The sequence below is a fragment of the Mustela nivalis genome (assembly GCF_964662115.1).
Source record: "Mustela nivalis genome assembly, chromosome: 6".
In the NCBI taxonomy this organism is placed as follows: Eukaryota; Metazoa; Chordata; class Mammalia; order Carnivora; family Mustelidae; genus Mustela; species Mustela nivalis.
In genome coordinates, this window is record NC_139025.1 from 14,338,173 (window position 1) to 14,363,988 (window position 25,816).

Consider the following 25,816-nt stretch of genomic DNA (forward strand, 5'->3'; position numbering starts at 1 on the left):
CTTTTTCATGGCTGAGTAATATTCCTCTGTGGGGTGTGTGTGTGTGTGTGTGTGTGTGTGTGTGTGTGTGTGTGTGTATGTGTGTGTGTGTGTATACACACCACTTTATCCATTCATCTATAGATAGACACTTAGGCTGCTTCCATATCTTGCCTATTGTACATAAAGCTGCTAGGGACATAGAGGTGCACATATTTTCTTGAATTAGTGTTTTCGTATTCTTCAGGTAAATAGTAGTGGAATCATGGTGTTACATGGTAATGCTACTTTTAATATTTTGAGGCAGGATAGTGAAAAATCTTGAACATACAGAACAGTTGAAGAACTGCGTAGTAAGCAACCACATATCCACGCCTAAATTCTACAATGACTGTTTTGTTATATGTGCTTTTTTTTTAAAGTTAGTAGTTTTTAAAAGTTTTTATTTACTTATTTATTTGACAGAGAGAGAGAGAGATCACAAGTAGGCAGAGAGGCAGGACGAGAGAGAGGGGGAAGCAGGCTGCCTGCTGAGCAGAGAGCCCGATGCGGGGCTTGATCTCAGGACCCTGGGATCAAGACCCGAGCCGAAGGCAGAGGCTTTAACCCACTGAGCCACCCAGGTGCCCCTTTATTTTATTTTTATTTATTTATTTATTTATTTTTAGATTTTGTTTATTTATTTGAGAGAGAGAGACAGTGAGAGAGAGCATGAGCGAGGAGAAGGTCAGAGGGAGAAGCAGACTCCCCGTGGAGCTGGGAACCTGATGCGGGACTCGATCCCAGGACTCCAGGATCATGACCTGAGCCGAAGGCAGTCGTCCAACCAACTGAGCCACCTAGGCGTCCCCCCTTTATTTTATTTTTTAAAAGATTTTTAAGTAATCTCTACACCCAGAGTGGGGCTCAAACTCATGACCCCAAGATCAAGAGTCACGTGCTTTCCTGACTAAGCCAGCCAGGCTCTCCACTTTGCCCATTTCCTTAATTGGATGGCTTGTCTTTTCATCAGTTCAATCTATACATATCATTTTTTGTTTTATGTAGTTGGGATCAAGCATAGATACGAATTTTATATCTGGCTTTTCTTTTTGCGGAATTTTCTTTTAGCTTTTTTAAATAACTAAAGACTCTTGAAACTTGGGAAGGGTGTGTTATGGACTCACAGGTCTGCTCGTTCTCACTTCCACTGTCCCGGGGTCCCAGGCCCTGCCTGAGCAGTGGGGTGGGGGCACGTGGAGGATGAGGTGGCCACTGCTCAGGCCTGATTGCCTGCTCCCTGCAGAAGTCCCCAGCGTGGAGGACGTGCTCGCTGGCCCCAGGGATCCCCGGATGTCTTTGGGCCCTCAGGTGGCCGCCAACCCAGGTGAGCCGCTCAGTGGACGCCCCCAGCCCAGAGCCCCGGAGCTGGAGGTTGAGGATAGAGCAGGTCAGGTGTGGACAGTGAGCAGCCAGGTGGAGACCTCATGCGTCTTTTCCTTCTTCCTTCTAGATTCCAGAGGCCAGTGGTGGCTCCCCCAGGAGCAAACCTTAGTGCCGGGTAATCCCAGCGGAGCCCAGGGCCTCCACCTGCCAGGCCTAGCTCCTTCTCTGCCACAGTCCCCGCACCAGCAGCCACTGCGGTCTGGCTTGGCGCCCCAGGACTGCAGACATAGCCCCTATGGGTGCTGTCCCGATGGCCACACCGCGTCTCTTGGGCCACAGTGGCAGGGCTGCCCGGGAGCCTCATGTCAGCAGAGCAGGTAGGGACCTCTTCCTAGTCGGCTGGGGAGGCGGTTTGCAGAGCTCCGAACGGGACTCTGCAGGTGTCTCCCCGCCGCCCTGCTGTGCCTCTTGGCGACTCAGCTTCCTGTGGCTGATCTTCCTAATGCGCAGAGTGGGGGTAAAAATCTCTGCTCTCACTGCAGAAGTCGGCCTGAGCTCTGGGGAGACCCTTGGGATAGAATTCTAGCGTTCAGATCCAAACCAGTCTACCAGTCTCTCGGAGGGGTGGGGTACTGAGAGCCCAGACTTTGGGGCCAGCAGCCTCGGGCCAGGGCGGGATCCCCGGCTCAGCCCCTTACCAGCCGTGTTCTGGTGATGGGGCAAGTTCCTTAACTTCTCTGATCTTGGCTTCCTCTGCTGAGAGGTGGGGACAATGACAGCCACCGGCTAGGGTCCTGAGCCTGGAAGGTGCCTTGATACGTGCTCCTTTACCTTCCGTTCCCACTCGGGCCAGCGGTGCTGAAGCCAGTGGTGGGCTCCTCTGCGGTGATCTTGTAAAACCTCCCTGGGGACTTGCTCTGTGGGCAAGCTTACCGAGTTTCCGCCTCTGTGTTTGGGGGCAAGGCTGGAGTCGAGGTATCAGGGTGATGGCTCTGCCCGCTTGGTTCCTGCCGCCTCCCAGGCAGCCACCGGGTGGTTGGTGGACGTGGCGGAGCCTCGGCAGGCAGAATGGTCTGCCCCGTGTGTGGGGACACACTGTCTCCTGCTCGGGTCCTTGACTGCTCAGCCCCAGAGCCTGGGTCCTGGGACGCTGGTCGCTTACGGCCCTGGAGGGGTTGGGGACCAGGGGTGGGTGGTGAGGAGACAACTGTGTGATGCCGTCTAGGTACGGGTGCTGCCCTGATGGAGTGTCTGTGGCCGAGGGGCCCCAGCACGCGGGCTGCGCAGGGTCTTACAGCAGTGACAACACCAGGAGAAGGCCGGGGTCAAGAGCCGTGGCTTCCTCGGTAAGTGTCTGGTTCACACGAGGGGGCTGGCATCCAGCCCCCAAGTCTGCTCAGGGCCACTGTGATCCAGGCTCTCTGTAACTTGGGCTTTGGAGAAAGGAAGTCCCTGAAGGCTGCTGGCCGACAGGGCCTCCGAGGTGGGCCTGGGCTGGAGTGTGTGTGTGTGAGTGTGTGTATGTGTGCGCGCGCGTGCCTTTATTTGACCTTCCCCTGGCCTCTCATCTCCCCTGAGGCTCTGCATCAAGGGCTCAGAATTCTGTCCCTCTCTCTTCCTGTCCTCCTTCCCCAGGCAGCCTAGAGTCCCTAGCAAGAGCCAGACCTATCCCCAACATCCCAACTCTAGGCTTCCTCCCCAGGCCCCCAAGACCCACCAGCCCGGGGCTCAGCAGAATGAGCCCAGTGAGTGCCGGGGCTCCCAGTTTGGCTGTTGCTATGATAACGTGGCCTCTGCTGCTGGTCCTCTTGGGGAAGGTTGCCTGGGCCAGCCCAGCTACGGTGAGTGGGTGTCCCTCCATCCTTCCTGGTGATAGGCTCCGTCCCCCTCGGCCCCCACACCCCCGCAGAGCCCCACCTGGAGTTTCCTCCTAGCTCAGTGATTCATTCATTTCTTCAGATATTTGCTGATCACTTACTAGGTGCCGGGTCAGAGAACAGTGCCACGTTGTTCTTGTTTCCCACAGTTTGCCCTTGAGACCACCTGTGGGCTTGTGAGAGTCGGGGAGAGCTGTAGGCAGGGCCCCCACAGAGAAGGAGGCTCATCCTCTCCCCGCCCCTGCCCCGTGGGGCTCCGCCTCCCCTAGAAGCAGAGGTGGAATGGTGGTCAGTGCCAGGAGGGACGGGGGTGTCCCCACCCGGCCTGGGATGAGCCCTGGAGGGAGGTCACTGAGGCTGGACCACAGACTATGTGGGCGGCACTGCCAGAGACTGTCACGGGGACTTCAAAAGCCAGATGGGCTGGTGGTCAGGGTCTGCAGGAGGCTGGGCCCCTGGGCGGGCTTCAAGCAGGAGCCAGCCATGGTCACGCAGAGAAGTGGAACGGGCTCTGCTGGGGAGGTGGGCGGGTGAAGCAGGCAGGTGGGGGCAGCTGCGGTGGGTTCGAGGCCAGGGAGGGGTCCAGGAGCAGAGGTGCGCCCGCACTGGGCGTCTTCACAGGTGCTCCTGGGAGCTGAGGGCTGGGTTCTCCTTGTGAGCTCAGCACGTCAAGGCCAAGCCCTTGGGCTGCTCGGTGCCTGCGCTCTGGTGCCCCGGGTCAGGCATGGGGAGGTGAGGGGCACGAGGGGGCCAGTCCAGGTTGTTCACGGCCCTGACCTTCTGGAGGGCTCTAGTTTTGTGGGTGGAGCCTAGTAGGTCTGGGCCTTGAGCAGTCTCTGCCCCCAGGGCCAGGTGAGGGTGTAGACATGTTCCATGAGCTGGGAAGGGCCTGGCTCCAAAGTCCAAGGCAGAGGGGATGGGGGGCCGTTGTCGGCGGGGCTCTGCTGGGCCGCGTCCGCGGCTTGGTGACGCTCACCCTTCTGGCCCCTCAGCCTACCCTGTGCGGTGCCTGCTGCCCAGCGCGCACGGCTCCTGCGTGGACTGGGCGGCCCGCTGGTACTTCGTCCCCTCTGTGGGCCGGTGTAACCGGTTCTGGTACGGCGGGTGCCACGGCAACGGCAATAACTTCGCCTCCGAGGAGGAGTGCATGAGCCGCTGCCGGGGGCCTCCCGCCGGGGCCCGCGGACATGGTGCTGGCAGCGGTCCCGGGGGCCAGCACGAAGCCAGATGGCAGAGGACGGGGGCCACGGTCCAGACGAAGCCCTTGCCTTCCGGTGGCGTCTTGTGGCGAGACCGAGAGCCTGGGCCGAGGGAGGAGTCCCACGCGCAAGCCTTTGGAGAGCGGCCCTGGCGCGGGGAGCTGGGGCCCAGCGCCCCTGGCCTGGGCGGAGATGCGGGGCGACCAGCGCCGCCTTCCCGCAGCTCTTCCTACAGGTGAGCCCCCCCAACCCCTTCACCCTGAGGTCAGCAGCCCCCCCCCCCCCCCCCCAGTCCTCCAGACAGCCCTGCGGTCCTGTCGTTGCACACACGGGGAAGCTGCCTTGGGAGACGGGAGACCTGCCCGCAGATGGTGGTGCCATCTCGGTCAGACCTCGCTCCTACACCCCAGGCCTGTGTGGTCGGAAAAGCTTGCAGGTTCATGACCTCCAGCGAGTCCTCCAACTTCTCTAAGCCCCCCGTTTCCTGACGTGTGAAATGGCGATGTTCTCTCAGGTTTACTGTGGGTTCCAGTCTTGGGACTGTGTCATGAGAGCTCTGGGGAGAGTAAAAACCAAATAAGTAAAACTTTACATCCCAAAGGGGTCAAGCATGTCGTTTAGTTCCCCACCCGGACCTGGCGTGAGAGATCTCTCCGGGCTCCTCCATGCCCTGGGCTTTGCGCCCACCCTGCAGCGGTCACAGGACCAGGCTGAGGTAGCAGCGTCCAAGGGCATGTGGGGGGATGGAGAGGGGACATTCCCGAGGCCACTGGCTTCTGGAGCTTGGCCTCCCGGGAGATCCCCTGACCCCGACAGTGCTGGAGACAGGATGGATGCCAAGTCTCTGGGGTGGAAACTAATGGGGGGGAGTCCCCGGTCCCGCACTGAGGCCAGCAGCACGGGTCCTCCCCTCCGCCCTCCCCAGGGTCAGCTGGGCCGGCCAGGAGCCATCCCTGGTACAGGCGTCCCCGGGGCAGTTGGTGCAGCTCGTCTGCCAAGGTGACAACACCTCCCTGGAGCCCCATGGCCAGTGGCAGAAAGACGGGCAGCCTGTCTCCTCCGACAGGTGTGTGTGTGGCAGCCCCCGATGTCCCCTGGGGCAGGAGGGGGCAAGCAGGGCTCCAGTCCCCTCCGGGAGGAGCGCAGGGGGCCTCGGGCAGGCCGGGCTCGTTGTCGTCAGAAGCCAGAGCTCAGACCCCCGCCTCCTCACTCAGGCACAAGCTGCAGCCTGATGGCTCCCTGGTCATCCGTGCCCTGCAGGCAGAGGACGCTGGCATCTACAGCTGTGGTGGCAGCAGGCAGGATGGTGACTCTCCGAAGATCCAGCTTCATGTCATAGGTCGGTCCTGCGTCCCTGCACAGGGGATTTCCATGGGCCCCAGGCGGGAGGCCGTGGCCGGGAGGGCCCGCGCCTGGGTGCACCCGCGCCGGAGAGGCCCTTCCTGCCGGCAGGGACCCTGTGCTCCAGTTGGGCCCAGGTGGAGGTCTCGCCCTTCGGGGCACTCTTTTTTCCACATGTCCCCAGCCAGCTTCATGGCCCTCCCCCTTCCTTCTGCCACATTCTCCACATAGCTCACCTCTGGCCTCCTGACAGGGGGTGATGTGGCCGTGCTGTCTGAGGCTGAGCCAAGGCACTTCCCTCGGACCAGGGACCCAGCTCAGGGCCACAGTCCTTGGGACTCCAGCCTAGTGGGGGACAGAAGGGGCCCAGGGGCCGTCTCCTCCTTGCAGCCTCGGCCCACGACCAGGTAACTCCAGCAGTGCCGTCCTGCTCTGGGTATACCCCACTTAGAGGCCCAGGGGTGATGGGGGTCTTCGTGGTGAAAGGAGGGGGCGGGGTGGGGCACAGGGGTCTGCTCGGTGAGGATGAGAGAAACGAGGTCCCCTCCCCGAACAGGTGAGGGGGATCCAAGGCCCAGGACCCAGGGGCTGAGGGAGGGGAAGTGCACCAGGAACTAGAGGGTCTGCAAGGCCTTGAAGGACGTTTGTGGAAGGGTTGCAGAGGGCTGCAAGGCCCAAGTCAAGGACTGAGTAGCAGAGGTGCAGGGCAGGGAGGTGACAGTCAAGATTCTGGGGCAGGGGTGGGGGCAGGCGGCAGGGAAGGCAGGAAAGTCCCAGGTGGTTGTGGTGGCGTCCTGACTCGAATGAGGCAGCTGTCAGGAAGCTGAATCTGGAAGGAGAGAAGGGGGCCTCGGGCTTGTGCAAAGGGTCCCCCTGATGGCTGTGTGTGTGGGGTGTGTTCTGCAGGCTGCTTCTGGATAGGAACCAGCCCAGGGTGGTGGACACCCAACCAGGCCAGCGGGCCCGGCTGACCTGCCGTGCTGAGGGCTTCCCGCCCCCCACCATTGAGTGGCAGAGAGATGGGCAGCCCCTCTCTTCCCCCAGGTTTGTGTTCAGCTCCTCTCTTAGTCCTCCTGTCCCACTGCCAGCCCCTGACCCCGTGCAGACCGTGGGGGACGGAGTTGCCAGGCGCCACCTCTGTCAGTCCTGAGCAGGACCCAGTGGCTCATGAGAGATGCTGCGGGGCCGCAGTGCTCCTGGGGCCAACTGACATTTGGGTTTCTGAGTCTTTCCAGGGGTGAGTGGGCAGGAGTAATGGGCCAGCTAAGGAGGGGTGATGGCTGAGGGACAAAACGGAGACAGACCCATTTCTGGCTGTAATCACAACAGCTGACATGTACCTGTTATGAGCACGAGGCTTGTTCTCCATGGTCCCCTCTGCCCAAGAGCCACCCTGACGTAGGTGCGCTCCTGTCCCTGTTTTACACATGGGCACTTGCCACCACAAAGCTCCTCTAAGGGGCAGAACCAAGATTTGGGCCTACGGAATGAGTACAGCGAGAACCACAAACCCACACCGGAATTATTTTGTATCCAGAAGCTTGAATGGGTTTTTCTATTGCCAGGCTTCAAAGTCGGGCACCTCCAAGTGCATGAGAGTGCCAGCAGCTGGAGGACCTCAGGGCCCAAGGTCAGATGGCCCTTTGCTCAGACCCCACAGAATAGTAGGGTCCACTCGGCCTTCTGCAGGGAAAGGAAGACCCTGCCAGTCCCCTCGGGATGGAGCCACCTGACTATGCTTTGTCCCTAGACACCAGTTACAGCCTGATGGCTCTCTGGTCATCAGCCAAGTGGCTATGGAAGATGGTGGCTTCTATGCCTGTGTTGCTTTCAACGGGCAGGACCGAGACCAGAGATGGGTCCAGCTCAGAGTTCTGGGTAAGGTGGCAGTCCTGGGCGGAAGGGTGAGTGGGGCTAGTGACCTCTGAGGTCAGGCGGCGCAGGTGGGCCAGGATTAGCGAGTGGCTGACCATGCTTCCTTCTTGGGCCTAGGGGAGCTGACCATCGAAGAGCTGCCCTCCACTATTATGGTGCCAGAGGGGGACACGGCCAGGCTGCTGTGTGTGGTGACAGGAGAAAGTGTGAACATCAGATGGTCCAGGTAAGGCTCTAGTCCACGCCGGCCTGGCCCTCAGACCCGCACCGAGGCTGTCCAGCCTGGGAGGTGGCCCAGCTTTCTGCAGGGATAGTGCGGTTCCCACCCTTCATTCTTCAACTCCTGCCTCCGGTGGGGGCGCCGCAGCACCCTCTTCCTGACAGCGAGGCCCCGTAGGACCGGTCTCTCTTGGTTGGGCTATACCAGGGTTTCTCAACCTCGGCACTATTGATATTTCAGGCTGGATGATTTTTTCTCTAAGGTTTTATTTGAGAGCGAGTGAGCGGGTATCTGAGTCTTTGGGGTGGAGAAGGAGAGGGAGAAGCAGACTCCCCGCTGAGCAGGAAGCTGGGTGTGGGGCTCAGTCCCAGGAGCCCGGGATCATGACCTGAGCCAAAGGCGGCTGCTTAACCCAGGAGGCACCCCGGTGCCCCGACTGGATAATTCCTGATTGTCAGGGCTGTGTGTCGATTGTGAGGTGTTTGGCCCCATCCAGGCCATCTGCCCACTAGATGCCAGCAGGACTCCCTCCCGTCATGACAAAGGACGAGGTCTAGAGACGTCTGATGTCCTCTGGGTGGTGCGCTCTCCCCCTGGGGTTGAGAACCCTGGGCTAGACTCAATTTTGGAGACTTCAGGGGTGTTTTACTCCACGTTAGTTTCTCTTTTATTCATTCCCTCAGCAAACTTTTTTTTGCCCCCCTCCTCCTCGCCATGTGTCAGGAATCGCCCAGGCTCTGGGGCTCTTGGTGTGCTCTGAGCCCCCCAGACACCCCCAGGAAGGAGAGGGCCCAGGGCCCGCTGAGCTCCAGAGATCGGCCCTCAGTGCTATCTGTGCCCGGAGGACGGGGCTGCCTCCTCTCTGGAGCCATCAAGGAAGAGGGGGTCACACACGTGACTTTGTCTGGGCCCTGAAGGCAGAGGAGGGGAAGGCTGTTCCTGAACAAGCCTCAGACGTGGGTGTTGGAGATGATGTCAGGCTCGGAAGGGGCCTGTGCGGCCGGGAGCCTCTGTAGGCTTCGAGAAGCTGTGCTCCATGCAAGCCTGCCCTGACCGGGTCTGGCCTCCGCTGATTCTAGCAGGCCTGTATCTTCTTCTTTGCTTCTGTTTGGTCTTCCTAGCAGCAAACATGTCCAGGATTCCCCTCTTCAGAGCAAAATGAAAGATACCCTGCTCTGACCCCCATGTCCCCGCAGACTCTGGCCTCTTCTATCCTCCCCATCACAGCACGGCTGTTCGGACTGGTGGTCTCCCCCTGCTCACCTCCCGACTCCCAGCGGCTCACATCACCCCTGCTTCAGGGACACTGCCCTGTCCCTACATCCTCTGGACGAATCTCAGCCCCCACGTGACCTGCTCTTCCGCCGACCGCGTGCACTTTCCGACTTGCTCCCTCTCCTCGGCTCCGGGAAACTCCTGTCCTCTGGCCTTCGTCCTTGGTCTTTGGTCGCTGCTTCCATTTTCCTGGCTGGCTCATCTCACACCAGTCCCTCAGAGGCTGGTGCACCTCAGGGGCTGTCCGTGGTTCTTGATCTAACTTCACCTTGGATAACCTTTTTGGCACGTGGCTTTCTGGGTCTAGACCCCAAATCCATCGCCTCCTGGTTATCTCACGGGCACCCGAAATGCAAAATAGTGGAAAAGAGCCTTCACCATTCAGCCCTCTTCCCCACTCCGATCTCCCCGTGGTGGAGAGACGCCGCTATTACCCAGTAACCCAAGCCCCGAACCTCTGTCTTCCTTCATCTCTTTGCCCCCGACCTCACAAATCAGACCCTCCCCCATGTGTGCACGTCTGCTGTGGCCACTTCCCGGCTCTCTGCTTTCAGGTTTGTCCTTGACCCAGGAAGCAGCCTTTCCAAGGACAGATACTTGGTCCCTCCTGCTTAGCTCACACCCACCCATGCCCCGCAGGGTCCAGGCCAAAGTCCGGTCTAGGCTGTGCCCACCTCCCTCCCTGCTCTGACCATGGCCGCCCCTTGAGCTCGTGAGTCCCCTTGTTCTCCCTTTCACCGCCCGCTGCTCCTCCTCCTCCTCAGGTCAGGGCTCGGCTAGGTCATCCTCAGGGAAGACCCCCTAAACACCTGTACCCTAGTGCAGTGCCCTCAAGACAGGGAGTGCTTATGTCCCTCACTGAGCACAGGGCCTGGCCTCATGGCTGCTTAAAAGAACTTAAAAAAAAAAAAATTATTTGAGAGAGAGAGAAAGATCACAAGGAGGCAGAGAGGCAGGCAGGGAGAGAGGAGGAAGCAGGTTTCCTGCTGAGCAGAAAGCCCGATCCCAGGACCCTGAGACCATGACCTGAGCTGAAGGCAGAGGCTTAAGCTAACTGGGCCACCCACATGCCCCTTAAAAGACCTTTGCTGATGAAAAGAGAGAGCAGGGTTCCTTTGTGGATCAAGAGGCAGGTTCACAGTAACTTAGATCAGCATGCTCCGTTAGAGTGAGTTCACCTCACTTTTGAGTGACTTTGCTTTGAGAATGTTCTTTTTGGCACCCTGACCCATTGGTTTCTTGAGGTGAGGGTCATCTGTCCACAACGATTACCTCCTCCCTTTGTCCCCTCCTGGGCCCTGGCCGGCTCTTCCGCGTCCTCTCCCCCCCAGGAATGGACTGCCGGTGAGGGCCGACGGGCATCGCGTCTACCAGTCCCCAGATGGGACCCTGCTGATCCACAACCTGCAGGCCCGAGACGAGGGCTCGTACACGTGCAGCGCCTACCGCGGAAGCCAGGCAGTGAGCCGCAGCACGGATGTGAGGGTGGTCCCGCCGGGTAAGGGGCTTACCCCAGGGACTTGCTCGTTCCTGAGAGCTGGGTTTGTGCTGCACGGGGTGGGGAGGGCAGGCTCTGCAGCCTGGGGGACCCTAGCAAGGGTCCTGGCTCACTCTGCCAGTTCCTGGGAGCGTCACCTGTGGCAAGGGGAAGGAGATAGTGCAGAGGGAGGCATCTGGTAACAACAGGTGATGTCAAATATCACTTAAGACTTACTGATTCCGAGAACATAGGATTGACTGGAATTTCATTATAGTACTTAAGGCAGAGAGGCTGTTAAATGCGTCCATTCTAATCAGCGCGGCAAAAAATGGTCCTAAGATTGAAAAGTGCCTTTATGGCTCTCTGACCATGTAACCCAGAAAGGGCAGGGATTAGTGTCCCCATCTTACAAATGAGGCAGATATCCAGAGACCGTATGTGGCGTTTCTGTAAGCCATACAGCCTATGAGGGGCTAAGCTGGGACTAGACCCTAGTCCTCATATTTAATATTCGTTTCCTTAAATGATTATACCAGTGACTGGCAGAATTTTACTTGCATTATTCAGCAGTTTGTGTTCTCCAGCTCTTGCTCAGAGTTGCATATTAGTGAACCTAAGGCCCATGTTGTAAAGTGGTATCACACCACTAAGAAAAAAATGCTGCTCCACCTGTTCAATGACACACAGTGCTGAGACACCATCAATGCAGATGCAGTCCAGTTTGAGAGGTGTTAAATGGGAAATCAGCACATCTCAAAATCAGTACGGTAGACTGTGGCTTAATGTTGGATTCACAAGGGCTGTAAAGTTAAGTCAGAGGGCCAGGGGAAGGGGAAGGCCTGCCCTCTGCCTAGCCTGCCCTTCATGGGTCCTTGGTCTGGACCCACGGACGGACCAGCAGGGCAGAGCCCCAGGCTGAGCCGCCAGCTCCCGTGAGGCCTGAAGCGGACTTTTCAGGAGCCCCCCCACCCCTTTCTGAGGCTGCTGTGCTGCAGGTGGGGAGTGGCCAGTGCTAGAGGCTGAAAGTCCGCGGTAGAAACGTTGCTCAGTGAATCAGACTGATATGCAGGCTTCCAGTGTCTGAGCTGCTTAGGACAGCCAATGGGACAGCGCTAGGTGCTCAGGTTTGGTGACAGAGTGCAGGGGCGCAGGAAGGCCTGACATTCACTAAAGTGCTAGACCGCCGGGGCCGGTTTTCTTTCCTCCCTGCCCAGCAGATTGATCTCTTGTCTACAAACCAACCAGACCTAACGAGACCTGAGACCAGCTGGAATGCAGACTAGTGTGAGAAAGAGCTGTCCGAGGACCCAAGTGTTTGTGTTTGTGACTCACTGCAGACACGTCTACATGGGAAATTATCATCAGAAACCCATCTGACAGCAAAGTCTGGTGGGCGCCTGCTGATGTGTGGTCACACGCCGCAGTGTCCGGCTTGGGCCGCCTCCTGGACACGACACCGTTCTGCCCTCTGCTGGGGGAGTGTTGCTCCTCTATTTTGCGGGCACCTTTCTTGACTAGAAGCTGTCTTGCCCCTCTCTCTGTATTCATTTTGTTGATTATGCTTTCTGTAGGGTCTCACTGCTTGACGCCGCCTCCCTGTGCCCGATCCGTGGTCTGGTGGCATTCTGGAATTAGTGTGAGCGGGCCTTGAGTTAGTCACGTTAGTCACGCTCTGGTTAAGGGACACGCTTCTGTTGAGGATTTCTCAACCTTCTTGCCTAAAAGACGGGAGTGAGAAACAGAAAACACCGGAGGGATAAAACGTAGAGGCTCCCTCCTTTTCTGAAGGAGAGGGAGTGGGAGTGGGGCTAGCACAGCACAGTTCAGCACTCAAATTCTAGCCACAGTCACTGTGTGCCCAAGGAGCTGTTCCCGTCCACTCAGGCAGAGAACTGGAGTCACTAGCCCAAAGTCACCCGCTGGGAAGCAGGAAAGCCAGGACGGAGCTCAGCGGTCTGGCTCCAGAGCTGGTGTGTTTCCTCACCATGCTGGGCGCCGACCCTCGGGCCCTTGACAGGCCCCAGGGCTGCAACTGCTGAGAGCAAGTCGATACCAAAGTTACTGATTTTTTTTTTAATGTATAAATGGCTTGATATTTATATTAACGTGGGTACGACTGACTCCTGAGGAACGTCTGTGCAGTCAAATCCACGTAGAACTTCGACCCCCCAAAACTTTACTAACAGCCTGTTGACTAAAGCCCTACTGGTAAGTTAGTACAGACTGTATCTGTATTACATACTGTATCCCCAGCAAAGTAAGCTAGACGAATGTTAAGAAAATCCTAAGGAAAATACACTTACAGTATTGTACAGTATTTAGTGGGGAAAAAAAATAAACCATGGATCCGCACAATTCAAACCCGTTGTTTAAAGGCGGGCTTAGTGCTCTCATTATACTGATAGCCCAGATCTGTCTAGAATCAGGTACTGAGACCACCCAGGCATGATCTTCTTGTATTCCGGGAGAAAGGAGGGGGAGAGGAGATGAAGATCAGCCCGTGAGGTCTGACTTTAGGGAAGGTGCTAATCAGGCCTAACCCAGCTGAGTCAGAAGAGCTCCTTCCAGAAAGAAAAGGGAAATTAACCAGATGAGGCCACTTCGGTCCCAAGATGAAGCAGTGGGATAAAACTCAGAATTTTTTTTTTCTTTCACTTACTCTGAGATCAAGAGTCCCTTGCTCTACAGCCCTAGCTTGCCAGGTGCCTCTCTCCCGAGGGTTTTTAAGGCACCGAAGCTCCTAGCACATTCGGAGGGGCCGACAATGTTAGAGCCAAGGCTCCTAAGGCTGTTCTCTTCATCACCTTGCCTAAGAGCTCGCTGGCTCTCTCTGGGGGAAGTGGGAGAACTGGGAAGATGGGGAACGAGGTGAGATAAACGGGCTGCAGAAGCCACAAACCCTTTGAGGTTAGAAGGAATCAGCAACGAGAGAAAGGAGACAGCTCTAGTCCAACTCCATTCGACTTAGGTCGGGTGCCCCTCCTTTCCTTGCCAATCCAAGAGCGAAGGCAATTGTCATCCAGCTCTGCAGGTCGCAAGCTCGAGGGCAGGGAGTTAACTTCGAGGGATGAGTCATCACGTGGAGTCAAGGTTTGAGAGTCTGTCCTGGGCTGAGGCTGCAGGACCCTGGCCTGTCCTGTGAGGCCGACAGCCGGGGGCTGCACAGAGGTGTTAAAGAGTACAGAGCGACTGTGCTTTTTGGAAACCTGGCGCTCCTACTGTTGCTTTCCTTTGAAGGCAAAGAAAGGGCAGGTGGGAACTTTCAGCCTCCACAGCTTCCTTACCCTGCTCTCCCCCGTTGCTTCCTTCCGCAGCGCTGCCCGGCCAGTCCGGGGCCCTCGGCAGGGAGTGTGTGGACCAGCCCGAGCTCGCCAACTGTGATCTGATCCTGAAGGCCCAGCTCTGCGGCAACGAGTATTACTCCAGCTTCTGCTGCGCCAGCTGCTCCCGCTCCCAGCCTCCCGCTCAGCCTGTCTGGCAGCAGGGATGAAGGCTGGCCGCGGGCCCGGTCCCGAAGCAACTCTCGGCCTGTGGCCTCCGGCTGGCAAAGGGGTCTGTCTTTTAGAGAAGGGGCCCTTTCAGGCCGCCCTGCGGGGCCAGCACCCACCTCGCACTCCGCCACCACAGGCAGCTGTCAAGAGGCATCTGCTTGGAGAAGGCCACCCTTTCCGGCCTCCTCCCTCATTTCTGTTACGCAGGATCCGTTCACTGGGTTCTAAAGCACGTTACCAGGGTTCTCAATTCATTGAAAGCTGGGTGGGGAGGTGTGGAAGGATTTCGAAGTTACCATGTATCTCCCGGGCACACTAACTCCTGCCGGGTCAGGCCATTTCTCTTTGCTAGAACGCCCTCGCACGTCGGGTCAGACAGCGGGTCCACTGCTCCGGTCGCGCTCACCCTTCCGGGCGGGCAGCTTCAACCTCCCATGAGGACAGTCAGTGGCACGCCCGTGAGAGCTCCTGCCGAGTGCAGCACAGCACGGGGATGGGGTGAAGGAGCAGCAGCTGGTGCCGTCAGCATGGCCGAACTGGGGTCCCCCTCCGGAGGCTGACGCGCAGAGCCTGGCTGTGAGGGTCCCCTCACCCTGCATCGAGCTGACCCGCTCTGCACAGTGACCAGCGGGGAGCCTCTCCTCCCCCAGCAGGAATCTGTGAGGCAGAATCAGACCATTCAAAACTGGCACCGGCAGGACAGGGGAGAGAAGAAGGGGAAGGCCACGTATGAACAATGAAGTAGTTTCAGAAATGGCTGCAGGTGGCAGAAGTCGCCTCCATCTCAGAACCTCCCGTTCCTCGCTGCTGCTAGACAAGAGGCCTGCATTCTACACATCCTCCAGAGGACCAGCTGAACCTGACAGGTTATTCTGGGACATTGGATAGGCAGGCATTACGGGGAAAGCTGACTTATTACCACCACACTGGCTGGAAAAGAGAAACTGCATTATGGGGGAGTGACACTTGTTGGTCTACCTCTCAGTTAATACAGGAAACGTGGATTAGGGGCAGAGGCACTTTTTTCCTTTCCACTTAAAAAAATACAGAGGAGGATCCCCCTTCATTTACCATGGCTAGTTTTGCTATACAAACTGGAAACTGAGGGCTACTTTCTTGGACTCCCCAGTTCTCCCCAACTGGCAACATCATTCAGAAGGGAAGTTCGAGGGTAGCTCTTCTCAGAACTAGTCAGAGTACTGGGCTAAGGTTATAGCAAAGAGTAACACTAACAAGCTGGACCAGTGGTTCTCAACCCTCTTCCACATTGGGAGCTTTTATTTTTGGTTAAAAAAAACAACACTGAACTTGGGGGTCCCCCCACCACCACTCTGATTTATTGGCCTGGAGTAGGGGCCAGGGTGAGGATTTTAAAAGCTCCTCAGGTGATTATAGTATGTATCCAAGGTTGACCACTCCAGCAGGGCCTTTCAGGTGAACCTTGTTCCAGGGTATTTTCTGACGACTAGGCTGGGGGTGGGGAGGGTGGGGCTGAGATTCTGTACCTCTACTCAGCTCCTAGGTGCAGTCCATGCTCCTGTTTCAGACCACAATCTGAGCAGCAAGAGTCTGACATCAGAGATATGCTTAGAGCAACCAAAGCCTAAAGTATAAACACAAAAGTGAATTTTAAGAATATTCCAGTCCTGATGGGCAAAACAGATGAAGGGGACTAATCTAGAGGTACAATCTTCCAGTTAGGAGTCACGGAGAGGAAAAGTCTAGCGCAGGGAATATGGTCAATACTGTAACAGCATGTGTGGTGACAGATGGTGACCACTTAGTGAGCACTGTGCAATGTACGGACTGTTGGATCAGTATGTTGTACACCTGAAACTAACACTGTGTGCCAATTACACTTCAATAAAACAAGTACACTAGTCCCAATACAAGATCTTCCAGCTATGAAACCAGAGTTCTGTAGCAGCCGCCGAACAGCAGAACAGACCAAAAAGAACTAAAAGGCAACATATTTGCTGATAAAGAAAAGGGGAAAGACCAGCCCTTCATGGGCAAAAGCTTCTACCACGAACATTTATTTTTGTTAAAGCAGATTATAAATTCTCATCAGTACAAATATATATAACTTACATTTGATTGTAAGGCCAACGTTCAAAAGTAAAAATGAGATGGGATCTCATGTTGTTACCAGAGGTCAAGAGGCCGCAGCTGGCAACGGATGCTCTGCTCACCACAGGTTTGGGGGCGCGGGGGACGGACGCGCGCGGCTAATGAAACTACAATCTCCACCCCCACGGAATTCCTGGGGACAAAACGTAAAGGACAAAACAAAACCCACCAAGACCCACATGACAAACCAACACAGTAACCTGCGCTCCTGTCAATGGACGTGATTATGTCATTGTCACCTTAGTGTTAAGTAGAGGACTAACATAAACTGCAGCAGTACGGAAAAGAAAAGACATATTCTCTATAGAGTGTACTTAGATTGAGTCCATTAAAATAATGACATTAGAATTTCATCACAGGTTCAAAACCAGGACAATACTGCTCTTTCATTTCTTTAAAACTACAACCTAGTGACTGTATTGGTCATATGCATGATTGTTGCTGCAATGTGCTACTTACAATGAATGATACCAAGTAAGCTAGGATCCCATTTGTACCTCCCAACCTTTCCTCTCTCCGCTTCGATAGGCATCACTGATAAATCAATCTTATGTACAATTTCTTACAGCTAACCCTTTTACCTTTGGCAAGATTACTTACAACTCATACAACTTTTTAATATTGAGAACTATTTAAAATATTCTAAATGCATAAAAATAAAGATTTTGGCTTTTTTTGATATATATTTATAATATTTATTCTTACTCAAAGTGGAAGCTCAACTTTGCCCCTAAAATATAGCTCTGTTGGGCAGCTGCTGATGTGCCCTCCTGGGAATTCTGGCGGCACAGCCTGCCTCTCGTCCCCAGCCCAAGCACAGGCCACCATGTTCTTGACCTGACAGGCCAGCACTGAGAGGCGGCACGTGAATGGCCTGAAAAACAAAGGGAGACTGTTTTGCTTCCCGTTGTGTTTTATATTCCAGTAAATGTGCTTTGAATACAAATTCCTGTTCAGATACTTCTGCCTCTCTGTTGCCAGAGATCTGTAAGGGGCTGAGGGAGGAAGAAGGGGACAGAGAGCAACATTTCTCTGGCTTCTTTAGCCTAACTGCAAGACAACTCTTCTCTAGGAATGTTTTTTCCATTTTTAAAAAAAAAATCACCTTTCCTAGCACACTCTGCCTGGACATGCTCCTTGGGACCTTTGGGATTAGTGAAAAGTATACTGATTGGGAACACAAAGTTCCCTTTGCTCCTTTGACCTCTGCCCCTGCCCTTGCCTAAGTACAGACAAAATACGTAAGCCATAGAGACAGCTTAAAGTTCAATTTCAAACGTCTTCTGTAAATCGCTGGAGAAAGGATTGGTAGGAGAGGGGTTAGTACGCTGCTTGGACTTGCTTTCTAATGCAGCCCACTGGGCTTCGAAAGGATCCACTGGGCAGGTGCCCGCAGGAACCTCTGTGTGCTTATCTCCCGAGGCCAACCTGCCATCGTCTACACCATTGAAAGCTGCAGAACCGTTGAGATGCTGAGCAGGCGGCTTAAAGAAGGGACTGGCAGTAGCACCGCTCGTCTCATACTGAGGGAATGTCTGCTGCTTGACCAGGCTGGGAGACTGATGGGGGTGGGTAGCCTGAGGGTGGCCTGCAGTGCCAAACACGTTGGCTACCATCTGGGAGGGAGTGATGCCCACCACAGGCACATTAGGGGCTGGATAGGGCATCCCATTGGCCACAGGATAGGACTGGGCAGGGATAAAGGCTGGCTGCAGGGGTGGGACCACACCCACTGGCACAGGCTGAGAGGCCAGGAATGCATGCCCTTGGAAAGGCGGCGCCGGCTGGGTCATGGCAGTGGGTGGAGGAGGCTGGAGAACTGGCTGCAGCGCAGTGGCGGAGGCCTGGGGCTGCTGAGCCCGGACGCTCTTGGACACCTCTTCTAGCCAGCGGTCAGCTTCAGAGGGTGTGCGTCTGTGACCAGCCTGGAAGAGACCTGGAGATGCAGCACCAGAAGATTGACCCCACTCGGTCCCTGGGAACACACACGATGGAGAGAGACAAAAGAATCAATCTTTAGGGGCTTCTTTCCTTACCTGGTAACCTTGGTTACTTGACTAATCCTAACATGTGGACACTTCGTGGTTCTGGCCCGCGGGAGAAAAGTCTCTTCAACCAGCTGAGGAGGTATTGTTTTAGGACAAAGGGAACGTGTCAGACCATGCTGCTGTCTCAGCCATGCGGAGGAGCTGTCTAGATGGGGCTCGACTGCATGCGACGAAGGCAACCGGCCGGCATCAGAAACCCTTTCCTACTGCTGTACTGTACTGCATGGTACAGAGACCAGCTTGCAGATGCTCTACAGGGCCCAAGGCGATTCATCTTCTGCTCTAACAGAATAAAAATAACCAGGGACTTGGCCATATGCCTCACGGCCCCTGTCTCACTTCCAGACACATATTATCCTTCAGGTGAACTGCCTTCATTACTATTTAAAAATTGTTCTTAAAAAAAAAAATTTGTTCTGATTTTACAGTTAACAAATGTTCACTATAGGAAAACTGGGAAGTACAGAAAAGCAAAAATGAAGTACTTTTGGCAGCCCTTTCTGTAGGCCTGCCACATAGGAAGTGGGGTTCCCAACTGCTACAGCATGTCCACACATACCCAAATTCAGTGGCTGCCTCGGGGTAGGGCACGGGAATCTGTATTTTATGAAAGCTCTAGGGGTTGGCTCTATTTCATAGCCCTAAGAACTACTGAATCTAATCTCTTGAGTTTATCTCCTTCGCCATCTATTTCTGGAGGGATCATACTGTTCCTGAAAGGATTCCGCCCTGGTTCCCACTCAGGTAAGTGGCTGATTCCTGAATAGGCGTCACTCATCTGATCCCAGAATCCTCACCACCACCCACGGCCACCTTACCCGAATGTGTGGCTGCAATTCCCTTGTTAGCAGCATCAGGGGCATGGGCCCAAGGGTTGGTTTCACGCACAGGCATTGCTACGGGTGCTAGAGCGGTATGGGCTGGCTTAGCAGCAAGCACATGGAAGGCTGAGTCAGTGCCATTAGCTACAATGGGAGCAGACAACATCGATGGAGTTAATTCATGCAGGGTGGATGGGCGACCCCCGGGAGCTGGGTCAGTCAGGCCAATGTGCAATACTGATGGAACAGACAAAGACAGAAAAGTTGATGTTGCGATAACCATGCCATCTTGCAATGGATACACAAACCTTTTGGCGAAGAGGGAATTAGAAGTTGTAATTAAGATAGCTACACTGGGAGCACCTGGGTGGCTCAGTGGGCTAAGCCTCTGCCTTCCGCTCAGGTCATGATCTCAGGGTCCTGGGATCGAGTCCCGCATTGGGCTCTCTGCTCAGGAGGGGGCCTGCCTGCCTCTCTGCCTACTTGTGAGCTCTGTCAAATAAATAAATAAAATCTTTAAAAAAAATAAAAATAAAATAAAATAGCTACACTGATTAAAAAAAAAAAGAAAGAAAGAAAAAGAAGTCAAGTGACCGTTCTAGGAAAATATGTGTACAGGGGAGAGGAAATGAAACCTAGAAAAACAATTTCCAATTAAGCTGAACAAAGCTGCTTTGTCTAACAAGCAGCAAAAATCTATTCCAGATATAGCTTGGCCTTTGGTATAATGATGTAGATAAAGCATTTCCTTCTCCTACCACTCTTCCAAAAGTTCAAATGATGCCAACAATAACAATGGGTTAAATATAATGATCCCTTATGATCATTAATATACTTCATTAACATTACTTGAGAATGCATCATCCTATCTAATTCTCTCAAAACCCCCCTAAGGCTCGTATACTCACGTTATAAAAGAGAAATCAAACTTGGTATATGTTTTCATTTGGTTAATAAATTTGTAATTCCCTACAGAATTAATCTCATCTCTCTTTTTTGAAGATTTTCTCCCTCAGTAATGTTCATAATATCTCAAAGTACTATTATTCTTTTGTGTGTGTGTGTATGACAGCAATTATTTATTGAATATAATAATTTTCAAAGTACTATTATTCTTTTCTCTCTCTTTATTAAAATCTCTTAACCTTTGCTCCTTTACTCCAGATATCTTTTCCAAGAGTGTCTGTTCCTTAACCCAGCTCTCTATCGTATTTAGTACAGAGCAGACAAGCAGGCACTGTTCCCTGCTCTTTGCTTTTAATCACTTCCTCTTTAAGACCAGGCAACCATGCTTACAGCACTGGTACTATTTACCCCAGGGCTTGTCTGAAAGACTAGCTCATCCATACATAGACCGGTAGTTTCTGAAAGGGAAAGGACTATGTTCCATTCAGTTCTGTATATCCCACTGTAAACAGGCACAGAGGCAGCAGAATGTAACAGGTAGGATATTCAGAGACCTTGGTTTGAATCCTGGCTTTGCAATCTGGGCAATTTACACAATCTCTCTGAGCCTCATTTTCCTTATCTGTAATGCTTACCTCAAAGGGTTGTTGTGGAGATTAAATAAGGTGAGAAAATGCATGAGTCCTTACCAAGATGTGGCAGCCACAGTGCTAATAAGCGCTCAACAAATTGTGCCTACTATAGGTATTATAAATATTTGTTATATGAAAGGAAAAGCCATTTGGTGTGCATGACTATAATGAACTTTTTTCTTTCTTTTTGTTATTAAAAAGAGACTCTGAAGGAAAGCATGTAGTAGCTTCCTCTGGTAGGAACAGGGTACTGTCTCCAACAGCAAAACTTCTGGGGGCACCTGGGTGGCTCTGTGGGTTAAAGCCTCTGCCTTCAGCAGAGGGTCATGGTCTCAGGGTCCTGGGATCGAGGCCTGCGTAGGGTTCTCTGCTCAGCAGGGAGCCTGCTTCTCCCTCTCTCTCTTTGCCTGCCTCTCTGCCTACTTGTGATCTGTCAAATAAATAAATGAAATCTTAAAAAAAAAAAACCAAAAAAAACTTCTGAGCTCTTTCTCAAAAGAAATAAAGAAATGGTGATTATAAGAGCTTAAATTCTAAAAGTCTGTAATTTAAATTATATATAGACTCTCTGTGGACTTCAGAGTCAAAACCAGCTATTAACTCGGCATCTATGAAAACAACTTTTAGTAACTCTTCAATGCCTTTACAAAGGCAAATTTTAGGACACTTGTTATAGAAGATGAACTAAAGAGCCAGAAGAAGTGCCTTTTTCTTTAACAGCCTCTTGTGACAGGAGGAAGATGAGGTTAGTTCAGGGCTTCTCAGCCTTGGCACCACTGACCATGTGGGCCAGATGACTGATTCCTTGTCACGAGGGCAGCTATAGGGCGCACTGAAGGATGTTTAGTACCATCCTCAGCCTCTGTGCAGATGACAGTAGCAACCACCCCTTCCAGGCTGTCACACCCAAAAATGTCCCCAGTGAATGCCAAATCTTCCCTGAAGGGAGTAAGTTCGCCCCAGGTTGAGAACTACTCTGCTAAGAACACATTCGCTGTGCGGCGCCTGAGTGGCTCAGTTGGTTAAGCGTCTGCCTTCTGCTCAGCTCAAGATCCCGGGGTTCTGGGACTGAGCCCCGCATGAGGCTTCTTGCTCAGCAGGGAGCCTGCTTCTCCGTCTGCTGCCACTCCCCCTGCTTGTGCTTTCTGACAAATAAATAAAATCTTAAAAAAATTTTTTTGAAAAAAAGGTATACACTGGAACCAACTCTGATGACTGCTGCTTCTAGAGCTAGCTGGAAACTCTCTTAATGGTTAAGTGGCAAATAAAGCAGGGTGTGGGGGACTACAAAAGCTCGTAACAGAAGGGGATCAAAGATGATAGGTACATGCAGAATGATGAATGCAGACATTTTAGGAAACAGGACTGGGACAGAGAACAAAGACATTGTGGAACAGGGAAATTAAGGCATCTGAGACATCATCAGACAGGGAAATTAATGGGTCTGACCAGCTCTTGGGAAGCTCAGGGTGCCAACCAACAGTCAGTGAGCTGTGCCATAAAAGTACAAGCTTCAAGGAGAAATGAGCGGGCCAAGGGGGTACCAACCTTGAAAGGCAGGAGACTGTGGTGCTATCCCGGTCCCTGGTTTGGTCATTGGGGCAGATGAGAAGGGATCCTCGGAGGGTGTGCTGAAGGCATTGGTGATCTGTGAGCACAGGGAGCTGATACTCTCTGCCTCTCCTTCTACTTCTGGCACTGTAAGGCAAACAAAAAATGGCTCCAGACAGGAAAACTGAATAATTCTAAAATAAAACAGTATGATACTAGGTGGCATTTTTATAACGCATCCCTTATTTGTGAAAGAAAAATCTCAACTGTCAAGTGGGACTATAAAAACAGCTTTAAAAAGTGATATAAAGGGGCGCCTGGGTGGCTCAGTGGGTTAAAGCCTCTGCCTTCGGCTCGGGTCATGGTCTCAGGGTCGGGGAATCGAGTTCCGCATCGGGCTCTCTGCTTGGCAGGGAGCCTGCTTCCCCCCCCCCTTCTCTGCCTGCCTCTCTGCCTACTTGTGATCTTTGTCTGTCAAATAAATAAATAAAATCTTCAAAAAATGTGATCTAAAATGTCAACCATTCATGTACTAAGGACTATCCTCCTCCCTGCCAATCCCCAGACTTCTTTATATCCTTTCCTTTGTGAAACTACTTAGAACTTGGTGTTCTCTTTTTCTGCCAGTTAGATCTTTCTGGAAGACATCTCTAACCTGTTTGTCTCCCAACTAGTTCCCAAGGTCTGGGTATAGTTCTGGAGCCACTTAGAAACTTGATCAGGAAATGGGTTAAAGTCAGAGGCAGCAGTGCAGCTCTTTTTCTCTTTAAGAAGCTACGACCATGTCATCACACTTTTTTCCAAAGTTGCAAGTATAAGGGCACCTGGCTGGCTCAGTCGGTTAAATGTCCAACTCTTGGTTTCAGCTCATGATCTCAGGGATGTGAGACTGAGCCCTGCATCAGGCTCCATGCTGGGCGTGGAACCTGCTTAAGATTCTCTCTCTCCTTCTCTCTTTAACCCCTTCTCCCACCTCCCTACCCCCTGCTCTAAAAACAAAAACAAAAAACACCAAAGTAGCAAGTATATGAGCTGTGATAACATGAAAAAGCAAACTGGGGTCCAGGACTCCAGAGGCTTTGTTCTTAATAATGACTCTGGGATACTTCTGCATCACTGGGGAAGCTGATAGTATGTGAACCTTTCTGTCACTCAGCTATGAAAAAAAGAATGCTTTTTGTTTCCCATCTGCTCCAGAGGAGAACTGAAGACAAGGTCCTGAAAGCATCTGGAATTTCTGTGTTTACAGAAGCTGAGAGCTGGAAAGACCCTCAGTAATCATCTAGTCCAACTGCTGGGTAGGTCTAGTTTTAACAGTCAAAAAACTGAACTCTCTGAACTTCTACATATCACCAGCGGGAGTGTCCCAGGGAAACACACCTTCCTTATGTCCTGTTATGGCACTGGCTCAACATGTCTCAGAGCAAAGTTAGAAAGAGCCCAAAAAAGCACTGACCAGATCTGACACTTTAGCTCCGGATCTTATGATGAGGATAGAGCTACCAGGGCTGGCTCAGCTGTACAGGGGCCACACAAAGGCCTGTGTGGCAGTTCTGAAAGGTAATGGATATGTGTGAGCAAGCCCACTGTCTCTGATGAACAACAGATTTTTGATTTAAACAGGAAACCCGTTTAGAGTTTCCTCTGTATGGAGCCAATGAGCCACAAAGACAATGAGCACTTATCCATTTCTCCTGGTACATCTGACAGTAATACCATTTGAAGAGATGTGTTTCCAAAGCCTTTTAAATTAACTCTCTGTTGGGTCCCAAATGGTAGAATAAGAACGGAAACTCGAGACCCTTGATGTTTGGAAGTAGGCTGGCTGAGAGGCAGTGTGCTTCCACCAGGACAAACTGCAAGCCTTGCAGCTCGGTCCACGAACTCCCATCATGGCTCTGTCACCTATTTGTTGAAGAGAAATGAACAATTCACGTTCCCCTGCATGAACCTTAGTAGTCTCCTAGGGGTAACGACGCAAGATACATATAGCCAGCAACCAGCCTCAGAGTGAGAGGGGTGGCTAGCCCGACGGGATTAGTGTCTCCGCCGGAAGTGATGAGAACGCTTCTGTGCTGGAGCACCCGTGAGTCAGGCAGATGCTGCATTACCTGCATTTTTTATGGGGAAATCAGTCTTCCTCTGCATAGTGGAAGGCAACTCGTTGATGCGCAGGGAGAGCTGGCGTTTAAAGGGTGACATCTTCTGGCTAAGAGCAGGAAATCCTCGGAAAGAGCCTTGGCGAGCAAGTTGTTCAATGGGTGCGTGCCGGCGCGGGATGGCATGAGGATTGTTCGTCTCCAGGGAGGCTGTGGCATCCGAAGTGGGAGAGGCGGGAGAGGACGGGGACGGGGCGGCATTGCCAGGGGCCACTGACGAGCCAGCAACTGTCTTATCTGTTTCAGCTCAAGAAAGTCAAGAGAAAGAGGACCTTAGCAGTCTTCCAATAATTCCAGCTTATACAGTGGAGGAACTCCAAACCCTCCTAGGTCCTTTTACCCAACTCCTTCCCAATGTGTCTCTTAAAGGACAGGTTAAAAGCAGCGCTCAGATCTCCTACAGCTCAGACAAATAAAAGGTTTAATATCCTACTACACGTCATGGCATACCTACTAAGACACAAATATTAGATCTTTGATTCTCATGCAGGGATTCATAACTTAAGACTTGAAGACTGGGGCGCCTGGGTGGCTCAGTGGGTTAAGGCCTCTGCCTTCGGCTCAGGTCATGATCCCAGGGTCCTGGGATCGAGCCCCACGTAGGGCTCTCTGCTCATTGGGGAGCCTGCTTCCTCCTCTCTCTCTGCCTGCCTCTCTGCCTACTTATGATCTCTGTCAAATAAATAAATAAAACCTTAAAAAAAAAAAAAAAGACTTGAAGACTGACCAAGATTTAAAACAAAACAAAACAACCTAACACCTGTGAACTCCTATGTGAGGTCCTTTAAAGAATGATGATTCATAGTTTTCAATGCTTGTTCACTTGCTTTTTGGGGGAGAGAGGACGCTGGGAGTGCCAGGGACAGAAAGGTCCAAGCAAGTGTTAGTTAGATTAGATATTAAAGAATGTCATAAAGCAGTCTTTTTAAAATCATAAATAATGTGCATCTGTGGCTCATCAGAATAAAAGCACACAGGAGTAAAATTTTAAACTGGATTACACCTAAATACATAGCCATCTCTACGTGAGTACCAGCTGAGTCCCATTCTGGTGGTGGTAAATCTCTGTCCGCCTCTGCCCGTAATCCTCTAGATGCTACGACTCAACCACTTCAGCAGGTGCTACGTGTACTGAGGAGGAGTATTTGGTGTTATTAAAGAATATGCTCCCAGTCTGAAAAACCACTGAAGCCCACTAAATAATAACTATACATACTAAATTTTCTGTTAAGAATAGCATGGTGTTTTTTATTCTTTGGTATCTGGTGCAAATGTAATGTTTATAAGACATTTTTAAAAATCATAATCAAGAATTTCAAATAAAATATATATATATATTTTCTGGCTTAAGAATTAGAGTTGTTTGAGTCAGTAGTAGACTAATGATATTCTCTAAAATGGCTGGTTTAGAACTAAAAGGATAGAGTAAAAAATGAGCAAGTTTTTATTAATGTAATATTTAAACTG

General features: G+C 52.6%; 2 protein-coding genes across 42 annotated transcripts in view; one reads left to right on the forward strand and one right to left on the reverse strand.

The window, feature by feature from the left end:
- PAPLN (papilin, proteoglycan like sulfated glycoprotein) overlaps positions 1–15,991 on the forward strand; it is a 32,512-nt gene extending 16,521 nt beyond the window's left edge. For 2 of the 3 annotated variants that reach the window (XM_082733384.1, XM_082733385.1), the window contains 13 exons: positions 1,265–1,345; positions 1,472–1,721; positions 2,570–2,690; positions 3,047–3,185; positions 4,214–4,655; positions 5,346–5,486; positions 5,635–5,759; positions 6,015–6,168; positions 6,668–6,805; positions 7,512–7,639; positions 7,754–7,862; positions 10,463–10,629; positions 13,926–15,991. In XM_082733384.1, coding sequence (XP_082589510.1) covers positions 1,265–1,345; positions 1,472–1,721; positions 2,570–2,690; positions 3,047–3,185; positions 4,214–4,655; positions 5,346–5,486; positions 5,635–5,759; positions 6,015–6,168; positions 6,668–6,805; positions 7,512–7,639; positions 7,754–7,862; positions 10,463–10,629; positions 13,926–14,101 — 2,171 coding nt within the window. In that variant the 3' untranslated portion in view covers positions 14,102–15,991. Of the gene's footprint in view, positions 1–1,264; positions 1,346–1,471; positions 1,722–2,569; positions 2,691–3,046; positions 3,186–4,213; positions 4,656–5,345; positions 5,487–5,634; positions 5,760–6,014; positions 6,169–6,667; positions 6,806–7,511; positions 7,640–7,753; positions 7,863–9,770; positions 10,427–10,462; positions 10,630–13,925 lie in introns of those variants that run through there. The other variant, XM_082733386.1, reaches the window with a different exon arrangement.
- Positions 15,992–16,122: 131 nt separating this feature from the next.
- Positions 16,123–25,816, reverse strand: part of NUMB (NUMB endocytic adaptor protein) — a 189,783-nt gene continuing 180,089 nt past the window's right edge. For 15 of the 39 annotated variants that reach the window (XM_082733413.1, XM_082733443.1, XM_082733410.1 and 12 more), the window contains 4 exons: positions 24,302–24,595; positions 22,188–22,337; positions 19,099–19,245; positions 16,123–18,207 (listed from right to left, as the gene is read on the reverse strand). In XM_082733413.1, coding sequence (XP_082589539.1) covers positions 17,492–18,207; positions 19,099–19,245; positions 22,188–22,337; positions 24,302–24,595 — 1,307 coding nt within the window. In that variant the 3' untranslated portion in view covers positions 16,123–17,491. The remainder of the gene's footprint in view (positions 18,208–19,098; positions 19,246–22,187; positions 22,338–24,301; positions 24,596–25,816) is intronic. The other 24 variants (XM_082733429.1, XM_082733431.1, XM_082733424.1 and 21 more) reach the window with 3 other exon arrangements.